The sequence below is a fragment of the Triturus cristatus genome, chromosome 7 (assembly GCF_964204655.1).
Source record: "Triturus cristatus chromosome 7, aTriCri1.1, whole genome shotgun sequence".
NCBI lineage: Eukaryota > Metazoa > Chordata > Amphibia > Caudata > Salamandridae > Triturus > Triturus cristatus.
Window position 1 is genome coordinate 912,543,844 of NC_140590.1, and position 17,513 is coordinate 912,561,356.

The 17,513-nt window shown below is 41.6% G+C and overlaps 1 protein-coding gene across 1 annotated transcript in view; it reads right to left on the reverse strand.

Annotated features, from left to right (window-relative positions):
- The window catches only part of LOC146810831 (rho GTPase-activating protein 7-like), an 86,250-nt gene that overhangs the window by 16,679 nt on the left and 52,058 nt on the right, over positions 1–17,513 (reverse strand). The window contains exons 7-10 of the mRNA XM_085617846.1: positions 15,390–15,549; positions 13,354–13,552; positions 10,619–10,835; positions 5,392–5,506 (exon numbers count right to left, since the gene is read on the reverse strand). Coding sequence (XP_085473972.1) covers positions 5,392–5,506; positions 10,619–10,835; positions 13,354–13,552; positions 15,390–15,549 — 691 coding nt within the window. The remainder of the gene's footprint in view (positions 1–5,391; positions 5,507–10,618; positions 10,836–13,353; positions 13,553–15,389; positions 15,550–17,513) is intronic.

Here is a 17,513-nt window from a genome sequence, read left to right on the forward strand (position 1 = left end):
ATATATTTAGGGGATTCCCTAAGTTCTAAAGGTTGGTTGTACCGAGGTCTGCTGTTGCCACTGTTCGACCTAAGTCTTCTTATCTCACTTTTTTCTTACCAAAGGTTACTTGATAGTTCTTTGTATTTGAACTCATTATCTCTGCCACTTGGGGGTACTTTAATCTCTATAAAACAACTTGCAACTGGCCCCTCGGCTGGGTAGTCTTAAGTGGTGGGCAGTTTTTGAGTTAGGACAAAGTGAACAGCCCTTTAAATAATTTTGAGGCAATAAAGGAAACAGCACAACCCTACACTCACAAAATTGTGTGTGTGTCGCACCTCTCTCTAGACACTTCTCGTCCGCCCTCCCAAAATGCAAACAAAATACAAGCAATTAGCTGACACGGTGTGCAACTCCACTACCCCCGCTGTTCCAAAGGGGTGATCCACAAGATCAATACAAACTTCTACCCACTGTGGGTTGCACCACCTCATACTAATTACAAAAACAGTAAATTTATGAATGTCCATCCAATAATTCACATTCTTCAGATTTTCTTTATTCTTCTTTCATTTTTGAAAAAACATCGGGCAGCCAACGCGTTTCGTTCTTGTAAAAAGAACTTCGTCAGGGCGATTATTCAAATGGCAAATATTTGTTGATGAGCAAGCACTTATTGCCAGATAGTTAAGTTGCGCACACTTCTGGCACTTCATCAATAATACAAGGGACGCAAAGAATGATTCACGTCTATTCTGCCTATAGCAACCAAGGCTTGTATTATCCCTTGGGTCTTGCGACAATATCCTATTAATTGGCTACTGTGCCAGCGGCGTGATAAAGCGAAGTGGCCAACAATCTCTCTACTCAGGTGCTTTGTGAGTTATTGGATGGACATTCATAAATTTACTGTTTTTGTAATTTGGATGAGGTGGTGCAACCCACAGTGGGTAGAAGCCCTTTAAATAATATACATAAGAGGTTTGAGAACTGAACTTTTTTGTTTAAAATTTTTAATCACCATAAGAGAGTCTGAGGATGGATAGATGCACCCAAGTAAAATAAGCTCATCTTTTTCCAAAAGTGATCCGCCTCCACTTGTGGTATGCAGCAAAGAAATAATGAAAAGTTACTGTTAGAAGACTGGCTGCCAGTGACTGATTAAAAAATCATGCCTAATTATTTATGAACAAATCAAAGTATTACCTCAAATGGAGACTCTAATAATTCAAGAAGTTGTAAGATACAGGATAGGGCTAGTTCTTGGTCTCGTAACACGTAATCTCAGACACTTCACTGGAATGGACTCAGTCACTTTTTCTCCTCTGCTTCCCTTTATCCCTTGTTAACTGCCTATTGCTGTTGAGTGGTAATCTTAAACCTATCAGGCGTTGTGAAAGGGTTCCCTGTATTTCTAGGATTCTTTCGTTTATACATAATGCTCTTCTGAGATCTGCTTGGGAATATAGATGTTTGTTTTTACCTTTATGAAGGCAACACATGATATACGTTAAACAAGGCTGCCAACGGAGAGCTGACATTCATATTTCTTCCTGCCAACCAAAGGAGTAAACCAAGGGGATCAAACAGGCACTTCCCAACAAGGTATTTTTATGGGAGGTTGTCCCAACCTGGATTATATGGGAAATAAAGTCTCACGTTAAAAAGGATGGAGCAATGAGGGCTTATTTTTAACCATTAAATCCATTAAACCTATTAACTGGTATGCAAAGGAGGCGTTTGAAGCAGTCTGTCCCCTTAGAAAGCTGTAATCCGTGCTCTATCATGATTGGAGTTACATGACTTAGTTGATTTTTATATGAGTGTGACGGTAAATAGGATGCAAGAGAAGTGGAATGAACGGAAATTGTTTCATTAGTCAATAGATGCCTTTTGGGGATGACATCCACATTTTTTAATGGCATATGTGCCTATAACTCTTGAGTCTGATATCAGGAGTCGGATCTAAAAGCTCTGGCTGCTTCCAGCTAGTCATATTGGTTACAGATCATCTATGAAATGCCATCCCCTTCTTTAGTAGTTTTTTAAATTTGTTATTAATGTTGTGTTGCTGTAAGAAGCTGGCTCTGTACACAGTGGAGCAAAAATAAGTGCACTGTCTTAAAGAGTCCAGGAAAACCCCAAAGGATTACGGAGGCACAAATGACACCCCAAATGCTCTCTTTTGTTGTAGTGTGGGCAAGCAGTTTGGCTTATCAGAGGGTTGCTTAATTTGCCAAATTGTGTTTTGAAAAAGAGAATTGGTATTTGGGGGCTATTGGTTGCAGGCTGGTTTTAGAACAGGGAGGTGGGAGCAGCTAATAATTATATTGGTAGAAGACCACACAGCCATCATTTTTACTCCTTTTGCACAGTTAGAGATGTCAATTTTGGGCAGTGCATGCTCTAGTGATTCCAGGGAGAATGCCCGTCAGTGTCCTGGAAGCATCCAGCGCCAGGTATGCTGCCCGTCCCTCTCTAACAGGTAATAAGCTCCAGTGTTATAGTAGAAATGTTTTACTCAGTCTTATCCTGGCAGTTAAATGTGTGGCTCCGTCATTTACAATCTATTAAAAGACCTACTATATTTGCTTCCGATGTAATTTGCCCTTGACAACTTCATTACTACAGAGAGATACCGAGCCCATTAAAATACACAAAGAGGTTAAGAATAGGCTTTCGGCAGCACTGATTAATGCTCGCTCACTTCCAAAAAATGCTGACCACAACTTTGATCTGCTGGAAGGGGGAATCTCTGGACCTACTTTTTCTGACAGAAACGTGGGTAACCGATACTTCGAACCCAGCCATTGCCAAGCCATCCCTAAGGGTTTTAAGATTTATAAGAAAGACCGACCCACAGGAAAGTGAGAGGCTTTTATTTGGTTCTATAGAAAGCATGAGAATACCAAACTTTAGAAATTGAGGGCTTGGTCAAAGGCAATGGGCTTCTGCATCACTTTATCCCATCAGAAATCGGTCTCAGGTGTTCTAATTTACAGACTTCCCAAATTGGATGGAGCTTTTATCAATTCGCTAGAGATGGCGCTAACCCATTTAGCAGTGAGATATGCTCATTGCTTGGTCCTAGGGGACCTTAATATACATATGGACAAAGTGGAAGACAACGTGACAAGGGAGTTTAGAGATATTATGGTCTACCTGGATCTTAGCCAATCTAGATTTAAACCTACACACCAGGAAGGACATGTACTAGACCAGGTTTTCTCTAATAGATTGCTATTAGCGGAGGATACTATACCTATGGTCTGGACGTATCATTATCTGATAAAATTTTCATGGCAGGCTCAAAATATAATTCATGACTTGGATGTTAATCGAGAGGCAACTTATCGAGCATTCCATAAATTACATCTGTGGAAACTGATTCACGCTTTGGAAGCAAGCTCTCCATCTCTTTTAGGTGAGTTAGAGAAGGGTGTAGATCTGCTTGATAATTGGATCAGAGGCGTCATTGATAAAGTGGCCCCTTCGTTCCGCGGCAGACCTAGCAGAAGTAGACCATCTTGTCAATGGTTCTCAGACAACCTTAAGGCTGAGAAAGAAAGATGTAAGATTCTAATCTAGAAAGGCAGAGGAGGAAAGAGTTTAATGCAGATGCTAAAGAAACTTATAAACCAGCCCGCAAAAAATATCATGAGTAAATACAAGTAGCCAAACAAGTCTTCTGGAAAAACTAAATTGAGAATGCAAAGAATAAATCTAAAGAGGTTTTTGCTATTGTCAAACATTTTATGTCACCGACGGCGAGTGTTAGGACCCATCATCGTTCTATAGAAAAGTGTGAGCAACTAGCCACATATTTTCTGACAAAAATCCAGAACATTCAAAGCTAGTCTGTCCAGTGGTTCAAGAGCAGGTGCATAAATAATTGACAAACTGCTGGCAAAATGGATCCACTCAGCTAATACAACACTGTCTAATCTAGAGCTGATAACGGTGGAAAGCTTGTTGCAAGCTCTGCGCACTTTAAAATCGTGTTCACCTTCAGATCCTAGTACGCCTAAACTATTATCTGAGGGGGCGTTGATAATTAATCCTCTGGTAAATAGGATACTTAGTATGTCCTTAACAAATGTTATGGAACCCGCTTTCTGGAAGCAAGCAAAGATTTTGCCCCTGATAAAAACGTTGGCTGACCCTTGCGCTCTCTCAAACTATAGGCCTATTTGCATACTTCCAACCTAGTCTAAGATTCTGGAAAAGCATGTGAACAATTCATCTCTCATGCTCTTTGGAAGCTAATAATCCACTCCATCCTAGCCAGTCAGACGTTAGGCCCGGCTTTAGCACAGAAACTGCGCTAGTGGAGGTTGCAGGATACGTTAAAAGTATCCTTGACAGGGGCAAGGTGGTGCTGATAATGTTAGATTTGTTGGCTGCCGGTGACACGATCCCTCTTTCAAAACTTTTAGAGCGTCACCAAGCTATTGGGGTAGCTGGACGAGCCTTGGACTGGCTTGCCTCTTTTGTGGCCTGGGTTTCGGAAACTAGTCTGTGGTGGCCGGCCGGACTAGACACACTAGAGGGCAGGTAGGTTTCAGGGGGTACCTCTAAGGTACCCTCTGGGTGCATGTATTAATAAATCTTTCACCGGACTCAGTGTGGGTTTATTAATAAGAGTAGTTTGATACCAAACACCATATGTTTCAGTGAAGCCATTATGTAGCTAGGGAACTCGTTTTGACCAGTGCCCAGTACACACCTTAAGATGGCTTCACTGCTCTCTTGCAACATCTAGTAATAGAATCAGATATCACAGGGGCATATCTGCTCATGCAGATATATCCTCATATAAAATATAATGCACCATGCCTTGGGGCTCAATGGTCTGCTGTAGGGGTGACTTACATATATTAGATGCAGTGACTTTGGCATGACACACAGGTTTTTACTCATGATTTGCACAGCCTTCAATGGCAGTCTGTGTGGAATTTTTGTGTGGGTCCCTTAGGGTGGCATAAGATATGCTGCAGCCCTTTGGGACCTCCGTTAGCACTCATGCCCAAGGTACCCAGGGTGCCATTTACTAGGGACTTACAGGGGTGCTAAATTCCTTAGCCAACTGTAGCACAATTATACATCTTGTTTTTGGGAAGGAGCACTGGCACTGAGGTCTGGTTAGCAGGCCTCAGTTCACTGTCAGAGTGGAAAATCCGCATCTAATAGCTAAAAAGGTGGTAAAAAGTGGGGGATAACTGCAAAAAAAGTACAGTTTCCTACAGTTGCTCTATTGAATATCGACTATAAGTGGCATAATATGTTTAAAGCCAAATAAAACCAACTTCTGAGATGTGTAACTGCAAGCCCAAACCTACAACCTTTTCAGATGCACCTTCTGCTGATTCCTGCATTAGTAAAATCTGCTCCATCGCATAATGTTTATACCTGGAATAGTCTTGTGCACTCAGCTATCATGTGTGCCAGGCCTTGAGTAGCTGCCAGGTTTTCACTTAGATCTCTTTGGTCTGGTTTGCCAAGGCTGTACTTCCGCTGACTGGATCTGCATAAAAATGACATAGATTCAAATGTATATATTCACACGTTAAGTATAAAACATTGAAATAAAAAAGTTAATGGAAATTTAATTGCACCCACAGTAGAAGCCGAAAACCACATGTCATTTCAGTAAAACGTTTAGTAAAAAGTGGGAAAAGACATAATAAAAACAGCTAAATCACTAACTGCAAGGTTGGTGCCTTTCCTCCCTATATTTGCCATTGACATCCTGCTACAACATCCCACCTGTTGCCATGCTTTTCCCTCCACCATCAGGTCCAGCAAGGTGCATGGGTCCTTTTACCAGAAATGGTAGAGGAGCAGATGCCCAATCTAAGGTGACTGGCCCTAGTCTTGTGGAGTTAGGTCTGTGAAATGCTGGAAACAGCGAAGATGTTTCAAAGTACTCTGCAGGATAGAAGAAGAGAGGATGCTGGGACTTGTGTAGGAGGGCCAAGGGGGCAAAGCATAAAGGCAGCGCTATTAAACCATCAGAAAGGGTCAGTATTGTTGGTGCTTTATAGGTTCTGCTTTCAGTGGAAAGTGCAGTGTGAGAGTGCTACAAATGGATGAGCCTGCATGCAGGTTTCTATCCTTAAAATGCTTGTACTTCACATGGTGACTTGAGTTCAGATTTATCAAAACTTTGCACCGCTGCACAGTCATACAAAAAGGCACAAAGTGTTGATAAAGAATTTACTTTCCAGCAGCGTCATTTCTTTTGCACTGAAAAGTAGCCCTCAAAGAACACCAAATAGTGCTTTGCACTCACGGCGAATTCCCATGGGTGGTATATGGGCGTTCCCATGCCCCCACCCATGGTTTTTGATGCCAAGCCATATCTGCTAAAATTGGCAAAGTGAGCCTTGTAGTCAAATTAACTTCTCTTTGAGGCAGGCGCTAGAAAAGAGAAACATTTTTATTTCTTCTAACTTTTCTCCGATTACATATGTACTTCACTGCAAAGAACGCATCGAATAAATGAAAAGTTTAATGAGCGATAGTATTTTGGAGTGGAACTTTGGTTGCTGCGTTGTGCTACTTTTCAATAACACCTGTTACAGCACTTTTTATGTTTCTAAGCACTGTGAGTAACAAATGTTAATATTGCTCAAATTTATGTTACTAAATGTATCGACCTCGGAAAACGGTAAGGCAGAGTATGCATTTCTAGGCTTCACCTTGGGACCTTCAAAGCACTGTAGATGTCAAGTGACTTATAGACTTAAATATGACCTGCTTGTGACACTATCTTCTGTCACTATTTTCCAGCAAATATCTCAAAACCCAATCCTATTAATCTGTTACAAATGTAGTGCTATTTATTTAGTCCATACATTTCTTTATGTTGTGTGTTTGAATTTCGTAACAGATAGAAGTAGATCTAGATGTCTCTCTCCTACTTAACCTCCCCACCATATATGAAAATGTGACTATTATGCTAACTGAGCGACAAAGCTCCTTGGCGTGTTTTCAGCCTTTACTTCAGGCAGTAATTGAATCCGAACATTTGGTTCTTTTTTGGTTTCGCCTGTCGCAGTGTATACAATGCATGAGCTCTTGCTTGCAAGTGAAATTGTATACAACAAGGGGCTTGCAGCCCTCTCCCCACCCCATTGCTTCACTTTCATTGCCTTCATTATCTCTCTTATTTGCCGCGTTCTAATTCACCAACGCATGCTGACTTCACTTCCTCTTCTTTCGGCTGGATCATAGACCAAGTGCTGACTGCTTTAGCTTGATTGATGTCCTTCCGCTAATCACGCTGTGATTGACGCACTACTTTTATTTTTTCTTCTACCCTGTCCGCCTTGTTGAACCTCTTGCCATTTGTAGCTTTGTTTTACTATGCGACAAAGACTTCAAGTAAGCCTTTTCTCCTTAAAAATGTATGTTTATTGTGACAACAGATGTTATCTGCTTTTATTGCGACAACAGATGTTATGTGCTTCCAAACGGATTTTCATGAAGTCATGTACCTGGGCACATTGCTTTCTTTATGTGATAGAATTTTTGACAAATGTAAATTTTTTTTTTCTTGTTCACACACGGGTGATTAACTGATCTGCTCAGAGTCACAGAGGTGTTGTGCCGAGAACTAACAAGCATTGGCAAAGCCAATAGGTCCCGCCTTTAAGACCATTGGCTTTGCCATCGTCTTTTGTTCATGCTGTACAGCATAGGCCTTGCCGGCTTTGGCAATGATTTATTGCCATGCTGTATAGCAGCGTGGCTAAAAATGATAATAAAATAGTGACTTTGATGCATCCAGCGGTAACACACTTTTGAAGAAGAAAAAAAGAGTATTAGCCCAGGCTGCATTATAGAACTATTTCTAATTCTTTTTCGCCACACTGCAAAACATCCGTGCTGCTGTACAGCATGGCTGCAAAACACTGCCAAAGTCAATAGCTCTCATTGGTGTGATCTATTGGCTTGGCCAGTAGTGCTTGTTTTATTTTCGTTTGTCTTCAAGCCATGTCCATCACTTCTCCTACCCTCAGCTGTCATGGAAGGCAGTACAGTACCCTGTAGTCTGTAGGTTCACACAATGGGTTTGGAATAAATGGGTGGCAAGAATGGATGGCCTTTCTACCAAAGAATACTCCTTTGACTGTCTAATAAACTTGTAATGCATCAAATGTGCAATTTCAATATTTTCTCAAATGTATTTTCTAAGGTGCAAAGCATTACCAATCTTTGTTAATCAGGGATCCCTACTTTTGCAGCAGGGAAAATTGATGTAACATGGAAAAATCAAAATAAAGGAAGATGACGTAATCTCGCTGTATCTTGGTGTCTCTTCTCAACTGAAAGCTTTGGAGTACTACGAAGGAATTAAGGGCTTACTACGTTTCATGCAGATGCACTCCTGTTGTCATGCAAGGTACACATACTGACCGAGACATAACAAATAAATAGCAGAAACACACATTCATCTAAAAAGATTTCCAAGCTCCTGCGATAATGTCATTTGGTAGCCAAACTATGCCTCACAAGAAAATTAAAATGTCTTCTTCAGTGGTCCTTTTTGCTGCGTATGCAGTGATTTATCTTTAAAACTATAAGACGCATATTGATGACATAACTGGCGCAATCTATGAACATTCCAACCCAATAACGTTTAGGCAGCGAACTAGACGCTAGGAACGCTTGACTTCAAGTTTAGTCCTCCGAGCTAAGTTCCAGAGATAATGCTTCCCTTTGAAGTCTGACTCCTAAAGTAAAAGATTAATAACTATTTATCTGGACTGGCAATCCAAGCAGGCGCCCTTAAAGAAAACAAGAGATAAATGGAAAAAACAAACACTTTCTCTTATTGTGACTCTTTCATGCTCTGATGCAGAGTTGGAATAAAAGGCAGGGGGCAAGAGAACTGCAGCTCATCAGCCCTAATGTGGGTGACTTCACTCTGATTAATGACTTACAGCCGAAAGGCCATCCGTCTTTGTCAAGGCTTACCCCCCCACCACCCTCCCCCCGGCTTCTATTGCCTGATATGGCCCTGCAGCGGGAGAGGCTGACACACACTGTTTGCTTGACCCTTATTGTGAAATAGTTATATTAGAAAGGCTGCAAAGCTTGCTTTACATGTTGTTGTGACTGTTTCACGTTGACATGCATGCCTTCAATTCATTGGCGCCATGTAAATATGCAGTCTTGACGTGGCGACGTAGCACACCCACATGCTCTAAAACGTATTCGTCCACAGGGCTGGAGAAAGATAAAAATAAATCTCTCTTTTTCGACAGTTCCACTATCACTACCAAAGGAAAATTTAGCAGCCCTCCACCATCTCTCTATCCTCCCTCTCGTCCAACGGGCCCCTCTCTGCTTACGCAACTTTGTAAGACACTTCATGTTTCTGCACTACGCATAGTCAACACCTAGAGTCAGAAACAGAAAATAGGCCCAGGCACCAAAATAAAAATGGCCCCAGTTAGCGAATTGGATAGCTAAAAAGGGAACCATTTTGGACATTCTGGCAACTTGTAAAGACATGCTGCATAAGTGTTTTGCAAGGTAAGAAAAACTTCTTCGATTTGAGCTTGAGGCATGCAATGTTTGTTTCAATATCAGGAAAATCACCAGCAAAAAACGGGCCCACCAGACCATTAAACCGATTTACAAACATCCTCACATGGTTTCTTCCTCATTGCCATACAAGCCACTCCAACCCTCTCAACTCCTCACCACATCGTCCTTTTTGATTCCAACTTGGCCATAATACCCACATTCTTCTGACGCCTCCAAGACCAGTTGTGTCTTCTGCAGGGACTTGTTTAACCATTAGCTACCCCAGTGTTCACTGTGCCAGGCAATTCATAGGCTTAATACCATCCTATCCAATGGTCTCAGATGAGACCAATTATCTGCTATGTTTCGTTTGGATAGTATCATGCCTGTTTTAGGTGTACGTTAAGTACTCTTGTCTAAGTACTGCGTGTTGGTGCTGAATCATGAAAGGACGTTTACTAGCACATAAAAGTGAGACTTAGGAGTGTCAAAAGGTAATCGGAACGCGATCAGTGACGTAACACATGATGGGGCCCCCCTGTAGAATGTGATGAGAACACCCAGAGTCTCCCATACTTCATAGATATTTTCGCTTGTATTGCAGCATTGGCTCGTCACCTGTGGTGGAGCTCATTTTCTTGCTTGTAGGTGCACTACGTGCATGCCTGGTTCTCACACATTGCTGCTTTAGGGTTTTGGTTAACTGTCCACACTATTTTGAGTCATAAAATAGCTTTGTGAGTTGACTGCCCACTACAGAGATCTCTGTGTAACCTGTAGGTAATTGGTATGCACCTGGGTAAGACTGACTCAGCCATTCATCATGCTACATTAAATAAAATCAGAACCTTATAGATCTGCAATAGCACATTCCTGCCCATAGAAAAATAATTGTTGTGAATGTGCTGTATATATGGTGAATGAGTAATAGTGCTCTAAAAGTGCTAAATTAATGGTATCTTCAATACTGGATGCAGTTAGTAGATTCTCCGCCAAAAGGAGAAACGAATAAATAGAAAAATAAAACTGAACTATTGCTTTTAATCTCATGTAACGACAAGATGTATTGAAATGAGGAGTCTAGTTTCACCACAAGTACCTGGAGGATGAAGAACTTTCCCTCCTCAATGTATTGAGGTGAAAGAGAGATGGAGCCAAGCAAACAGCGATGTTGGTGGGAGTCATCTGGTTTTCTTCAACGCAAGCAACCACATCCCTGAGGAAGACGAGAAGGGTCATAAGAGCCTCTCGGTTTTCATCTGGCAAGAGAAGGATGGCCGCCTGGACTGCATAGAATTGTTGGTCTTTCGGCATATCTGAAAACAAAGAACATGTGAATCATCAAGTCATTTCGTAAATGTCAGTAATAATGGTAACGAGTAACAACTGTCTGTCTCGATTAGATATTGGGTCCATCATTTCTATCTGTACCGTCAACAAAGTACACTCTTGGATGACCAGAGAGAAGTCCCCAGACACAAACGAGGAAGAGCATTTAAATATGTTTCAACATTAACAAAAGATAAAAATGTTTAACTTTCAGATTTCCTGCTATGTCCCACAAAACTTCCCACACACCGCAATGGTTACCACGGGCTCTCCCAGCTGCACGGCTGTCAGAGACTTCGAGCTCTTACCGCACACAGCTGTCTAGCTGGCTGCCCCACAAATGCGGACCAAAGAAAATCTTCATGACGGTGAACTTCACATTTGATCTCCTTCTGCTTTAATGCAGTCAGTCACAACAGACTGATAAGCGCCTCAAAAGTATGAAAACTATCTTCACAAATACTTTTGCCAGCCTAAAAATGTTACTGGGTTGCTACATACTTGTTTCTACTGGTCAAACAAATGATTGGCAACTTGAAGGGAAAATGTGCTAAGAAGCCTCATTTACGTTTTAGACCATTACCCAATTCAGTATCCATTTATTTCCTAGTTATGTTTAGCAATATATTTGCAAATTGCGTTGGTTAATACAGCAATGAATTGAAATGTTCTATTTAAGAGACAGAAAAAAGTTGGAAAGATCGAAATGATCCTCTTTCTTCACTTGTTTTCTGCTGTAGAATCGTGTACAGGTCCGCCATTTTGGCCAGTTTCTGCATTTCCATACCATATTGTGATTCCTATGACATGAATTTTACTCTAGAGTAAGAAATAAGAACCCCACACTCCAGTGCTTAATTTGAGCCGGGGCTTGAGCACCGGCACTTAATTGGTGTTCGGCGCTCGGCACCGGCACCTAATTGTCAACACCATACTTAGAACAGCCCACCACATGGTGGCGCTGCTCATCTAATTTAGAGATGTGCAGAACAACGGTAGTTTAGGACTACAATGTACATTAAAATTGCTAATACCTGCCTCCCCAGCCATTCCTTTAGCTTTGGGTACCTGGAATAATCTGTACTGTCGCATTTACATGCGAGAGAGATGGTTAGTAGTGGTTTTGGCAGCGATGCCAAGGGTGATGGGTACTGCAGGTGGCCTCCTGGTCAGAGCCCTGGCACTTAAAATTTTACAAATTAAGCACTGCCACACTCACAAATAAAGAATGTCTCTGCCCCGCTGCATTACTTCTCCAAAGGTCCTCTTTGCCCCCCCACTTCTTTAGGCCGAGCCTACTAGACAGTGCATGTGGTGTGTGTTCCGAGACATATTGGGGCTACCTAGAACATAGAGAGACTTGGAGCCCGCCCACTGCCTACCACTGGTTAGCTTTCCTGTCACATCATTTGCCTGTTTCTTACTCTTTTCCCAGCTTATCAATATTGTGGTTATCCCTTCCATGGAGCATTGCCTCTTTACCATTTCATTGATTGTCTGTCATCTTTGCTTCTACTGCTCATTTTTCAAGCACTACTTTCTTTTTGTGTTAAGTACTCTATGGTGTATGTATTTTTGAGCTGCCGCCCTGATGTACTTCTCTCCCCTATACTCAATATTGCTCTCTGTCACCCAAGTGCTTCTCTCTGTTGCGATCACCCATGTGCTTTTCTCCATTGCATCTTTGCATCCTCCATGTTGCTTCCCCCACTCATGCCCTCCTCTCTCCCTGTTGTTCCTTCCCCTCTGCGCCCTCCATGTTGCTTCGACACCACCCATCCTCCCCATGTTGCTTTCACATTCCGTGTTGTGGCATTCCACTGCCCTCCTTCATGTTGCTTTCGAGTTTGCTTGCCCCCTCCCACTTCAGTTCCCATGCTCACCCAAAAAAATGCTTTGTGCGTTTTACTTTCTTTTTAGTTAGTGATGCAACTGGGATTGGTAATTAAAAGAAAACAAATGCTTGTGACGCTTTGATGCGCACACGTACAAAATTATGCGGGCGGCCTCATCAAAGGCTTTTTTTAAAAAATCTTTGGCCTTGCTGCATAGCATTATCAATGCCAATATGTTGGAAAGGTGAGACCAACTGGCTTTGCCAATGCTTGTTCTCTTCCAGACACTTCAAAAGCTGATAACGTACCCAAGTTTTAACAGATAAGGCAAGGGCGCCCCGGCCTCTTTGGGGACATTTGTAAGTACGCTATTGAGGACATGGGGTCATCAATGTGGATATTTTCGGCCCCCATTCCAGCTCTAGACCTAATCCCGAATTGGGCTCAAACACCCATAGCACCCGAATCCTTATTATGTGCAAACTGTACACCCGTGCCTTTTTGCGTGCATGATTTTCGCATGGAGCAAATAACACATATATTTGGGCTCAAGTATGTTGGAGCACTGGACTATATGAACAATTAGCAAAAAACTCCCCACTATAAGGTCTGAAACGAATAATGTTTCAGTAATTTTACACCAGCTGAAAAAAATGAATCTGTTACATACACTGGTAGATGTGTAGGAAGGATTCACACAGCTTGGTTGTGAAGATGGGCTCAGGAAGATCCCGGAAGTACTGTTTGACCATATCTGCTACATCAAACGCAGACTGTCCTTCATAGCAGGCACCAGCTGGATCAAGTTCGTTCATTTCCCTTAGAGACTGGATGCGGGACTTGACCCCAGACTTTCGAAAAAGGCCAACCTGTTAAAGAAAGAAACAAAAAACATGGAACTTGCTACATATTACAAAAAGAGAATGGATTTACACAGATCTTGAAAGAAAAGGTATGTGAGACTAAACGTTTAAGATATTTAATGTTAAGCAAACCGTATGCATGATGATATACAGAAGAGCCACACATCTTCATAAAAGTCATTTGTAATCTACTGTGATAGACGAGACGGCTCCTGTTCATGTATGATAAGAGTCTTAGGCAAAATTATGTTTTGCCCTGTGGGAACTCCTTGCCCCCAAGACATTTTCAGAGTACATTTGATGCAATCTGGCGAACCTTTGTGGTAATGTGCCATTGTATCATAAGACGCCTGCCTATTACAAACTTAATGTGGTACGGGCCCTGGAATGAGACACAAAAAGTGATTCTGGGAATTTTAATAAGCCCACATTCATTTGCCAACTGAGTACCCACTGACTATGCCATTCTAGAGGCCTTTGTTTTATATAAATTCCTTTGGAAATGACATTGGCTACTTGTTCTTACAATATAACCGCTCGCCTGCGCCATACACATGCCTAAAGCCTGGCCTGAAAGTAACGTGTGCAAACTGAAGTTCATCAACAAATGCCCTACAAGGTCAGGGTGATTGTGCTGATGTCTACTTAAATCAGTTGGAAAAGGTGAGTGTCCCCTTTTTGAGTCGATTCTTTTGAACGGGGAGAATATGAGTTGCACGCTACACTTTCTCAAAGTGCTGCTATTTCTAGGGACACTCTCGGGTACAGGGAATAATTAGATTTAGCAAGACTTTGTGTTGCTGCAAAGTCACGCAGAGGGATGCAAAGCACTGCAAAGTCTTGATAGGGTATGTACATTTAAGCGCACAACTTTTTTTGTGCACAAAATTTGCCTTTTTTTTGTACAAAAAACGTTTTGCACTGAGTTGCACTACTTTGGTTCAACAGGCACCCATTTCGGTGGTATTCCAGCAGCCACGCGTGGTTTTTGATGTAGACTGTGTTTTCAAGCAAAACGAAACAGCATCTTGAAGCATGTGCAAAGTTTGAGAAATATTATTTCTCCAAACATTTCTCACTTTGCATGTGTGAAGCACAGTACAGCACACATGCAATGTTTGAAATGTTTTAAAGTTTGTCCAGCCATAGGAGTATGTACTGGAAGGACACCTTTTGTACCACAATATAAAGTTATGTGAGTGCCACCTAATATAGGTTTTCTACTTGAAGGCTAACCTTCAAATACAAAATGATATGCTAAGACATTTTTTTTCTAAATTTCACACATTGGATGATGTGTGCTGTATAGTGCTGCACAAAAGCAATGTGTGACATGTAAGAAGTACCAAAACATTACTTTGCGCCTTCCTCGGGGATGCATTTTTATTTTCACATAAAGCCTTGTCTAACAATATTTGTAGGCAGGGCTTTGCGTAAAAATCCCTAGGTGGTTGCACTGAAATGCTCTCGTACAACACACAGGAAGTCCCCTTCATGCAAAGTAGTAGAAAGCAGCGCAACGCTCTATTTGCGCTATGAACAGGGCAATATTTCTGCCACAAAACCATTTTGCACTCAAAAGTAAATACCAGATTAAATCAGTGCTGTTTTGTGTAACTTTGCGGTGGTTCAAAGTCTGCCCCTGATGTTGACAAATTTCTCAAGCAATGCCATGAAATGTTGAAATGTTGGGGTCAAGAAGAAAAGCAATTCCTGTCACAGATACGGTTATCCTCAGTCATTGTCAGAAATAAAAAAAACTCAAACCTTAAGTTGTTGTCTCTGACATTTCCAATTAGAATTCATGCAAACAAATGGACACATTCCGGTTTAAAGTCCATACCTGGTATAGGAAGTGAATACGCAAGTACTCCACAGCACGAAGGATCCCCTTTGGAATTGGACATCCTGTTCTTTGGACGTTTAGAAGAAATGGAACGCCAAATACATATTTGTCCTTATAGTCTGGGGCTTTTATTTTTCTGATAAACTTTGGAACAGTCCTACAAGTCAAAAGGTAAACTGTTAGTCAGCAAACTTTAGAGCCAGTAGAATTAAGAATATTAAATTGAAGCAAAGAATGGTATATGTATCGACTTACAAACCAACAAGTGCCAGCTCTTCTTAAAATATGATATATTGTCAGGTTGTGGATATTTGATCCATCAGCTTGTTGGGTTAGGTTTGCATCTTATACCAAACTACGTGAATTAGGATAGAACATTTACAGTTTCACTTTCTGGTGGAAGGACTTCTAGTGAACTGGGAGTAGAGTAAGCACGTGGTTTTAGAGAATGGGATGATAAAAGAGACAACATAGAGGCGTTAGACTGCCTAGGACATGTATTTCTGGTTCTGCTCCAACATTGTGATGGTCAGGACAGAATTCTTTAAATGGTATCTTCCGCCTAATAAAAACGTTCCCTTCCCCTACTTTTTGGGCCCTTCCTGGTTACTCCTTAATGGTTTTAAGAGCATACCTAGAACACCGAGGTTCTGCCACCTCCATTGTCTGGTATTCATCACTTCTGTTATAATCAGCTACCTCCCTTCCATGAAAAAATAGACATGGTTCATAGGTTATGAGTCAAAGGTCAGTGGCTCCTTGCTTAATAACGTTTACCACGGCATGGGGCTTCGTACTCAGTTGCTGCCAGAGGTAATAAGTTTTAAAAACACGAGGATCAGTAAGGAAAGGTCATAAGGGGAAGGGCATGTTTTTATTTATTTTTTATTTTTTCGGTGGAAGCTCTATTTATGGCCCGCATTGATTTGAATTGGAACTAGCTGGGGATGGTGGCACACAAATAAAGGAGGACCTCTATTTCAACTACACGTCGATTGCTTATTAATCCCACCTTCTAAACTTTCATATAGTGCAAATGGAGATTATGGTACCTTCGATCAAACTACTTTCATGTGTACCATAACACTACATCACCATCACCCTACAACTTGGTGAGTGGATGCACGGTCATAAACATGGGCGGGTGATTTAAAATCATTTCCTTTCCTAACCAAACTAACTGCCGCACTTGTTTTCGGTGCTCAGTTGCAGCTGTGTAACTTGTAAAAATGCACTGGAAACAAAAGGCAATATGGATGGTATTCTGTGTGATGTGCGACTGTTTGCCCTAAAATAAGATACATCAAAAGTGTCAACTAACCAATTAAGGAACTACAGCACTAAATAGGGCAGGCCCAAATTGCCCAAAATGTTTGTTTGTAAAAGGCATGGTTTCCATATTTTGAAGGACCTAGACAGATGGAATATTCCCTTTGACATGACCAGCTGAGGCATGAGCGGTTTTCATAAATCAAATGGATGGCTTTACAATATTGTGAGATGCTGCTGCCACACCTCCCACTATAAAGATAAGATTCTTGAACAGCAGGCAACTCCTCCATTTCCACATGGAAGGGTTTATAAGCTACATGTCAATTTTTTACTTGGCATGAATATCACTTCCACTGCTGGTAGCAGACGTGAGTTCCAAATGGGGCAGCATACATAGTCAATGGAGAATTCCCGGGAGGACGTAACTAGTTTCTTTGACTTTAGACTGGATAACTTGAAAGCTAATGTTTAATTAACCGCACATTAGAGTGCATTTTGGTGGGTATGGAAGTATCCAGGCTTCCACAGCGTCACATATTTGTGGGGTTCCACTACTGTTGTTGCTTCTGGTGCCTGTTTTCTTTCTTCCAAATGTGGTGGACTGTGTCTACTTGAGTGCATGAGTGGAAAGAACCTGACAGAGCCTGGGTTACCAACCATAATAGGAAGGCTTTAAAGCAACTCATGGATCCCAAAAACACAATGGTGTCTTCATTCCGCCAATGTTTCAGGGACCCAGAACTCAAGATAGTGATCAAGTCCCAGATAACTTATGCAATGCAGTGCGGGAACTGCAGTTGCTGGCTGCGCTGTGCTGTGTGACAGGGAACAGAACAGAGCCATATTTTG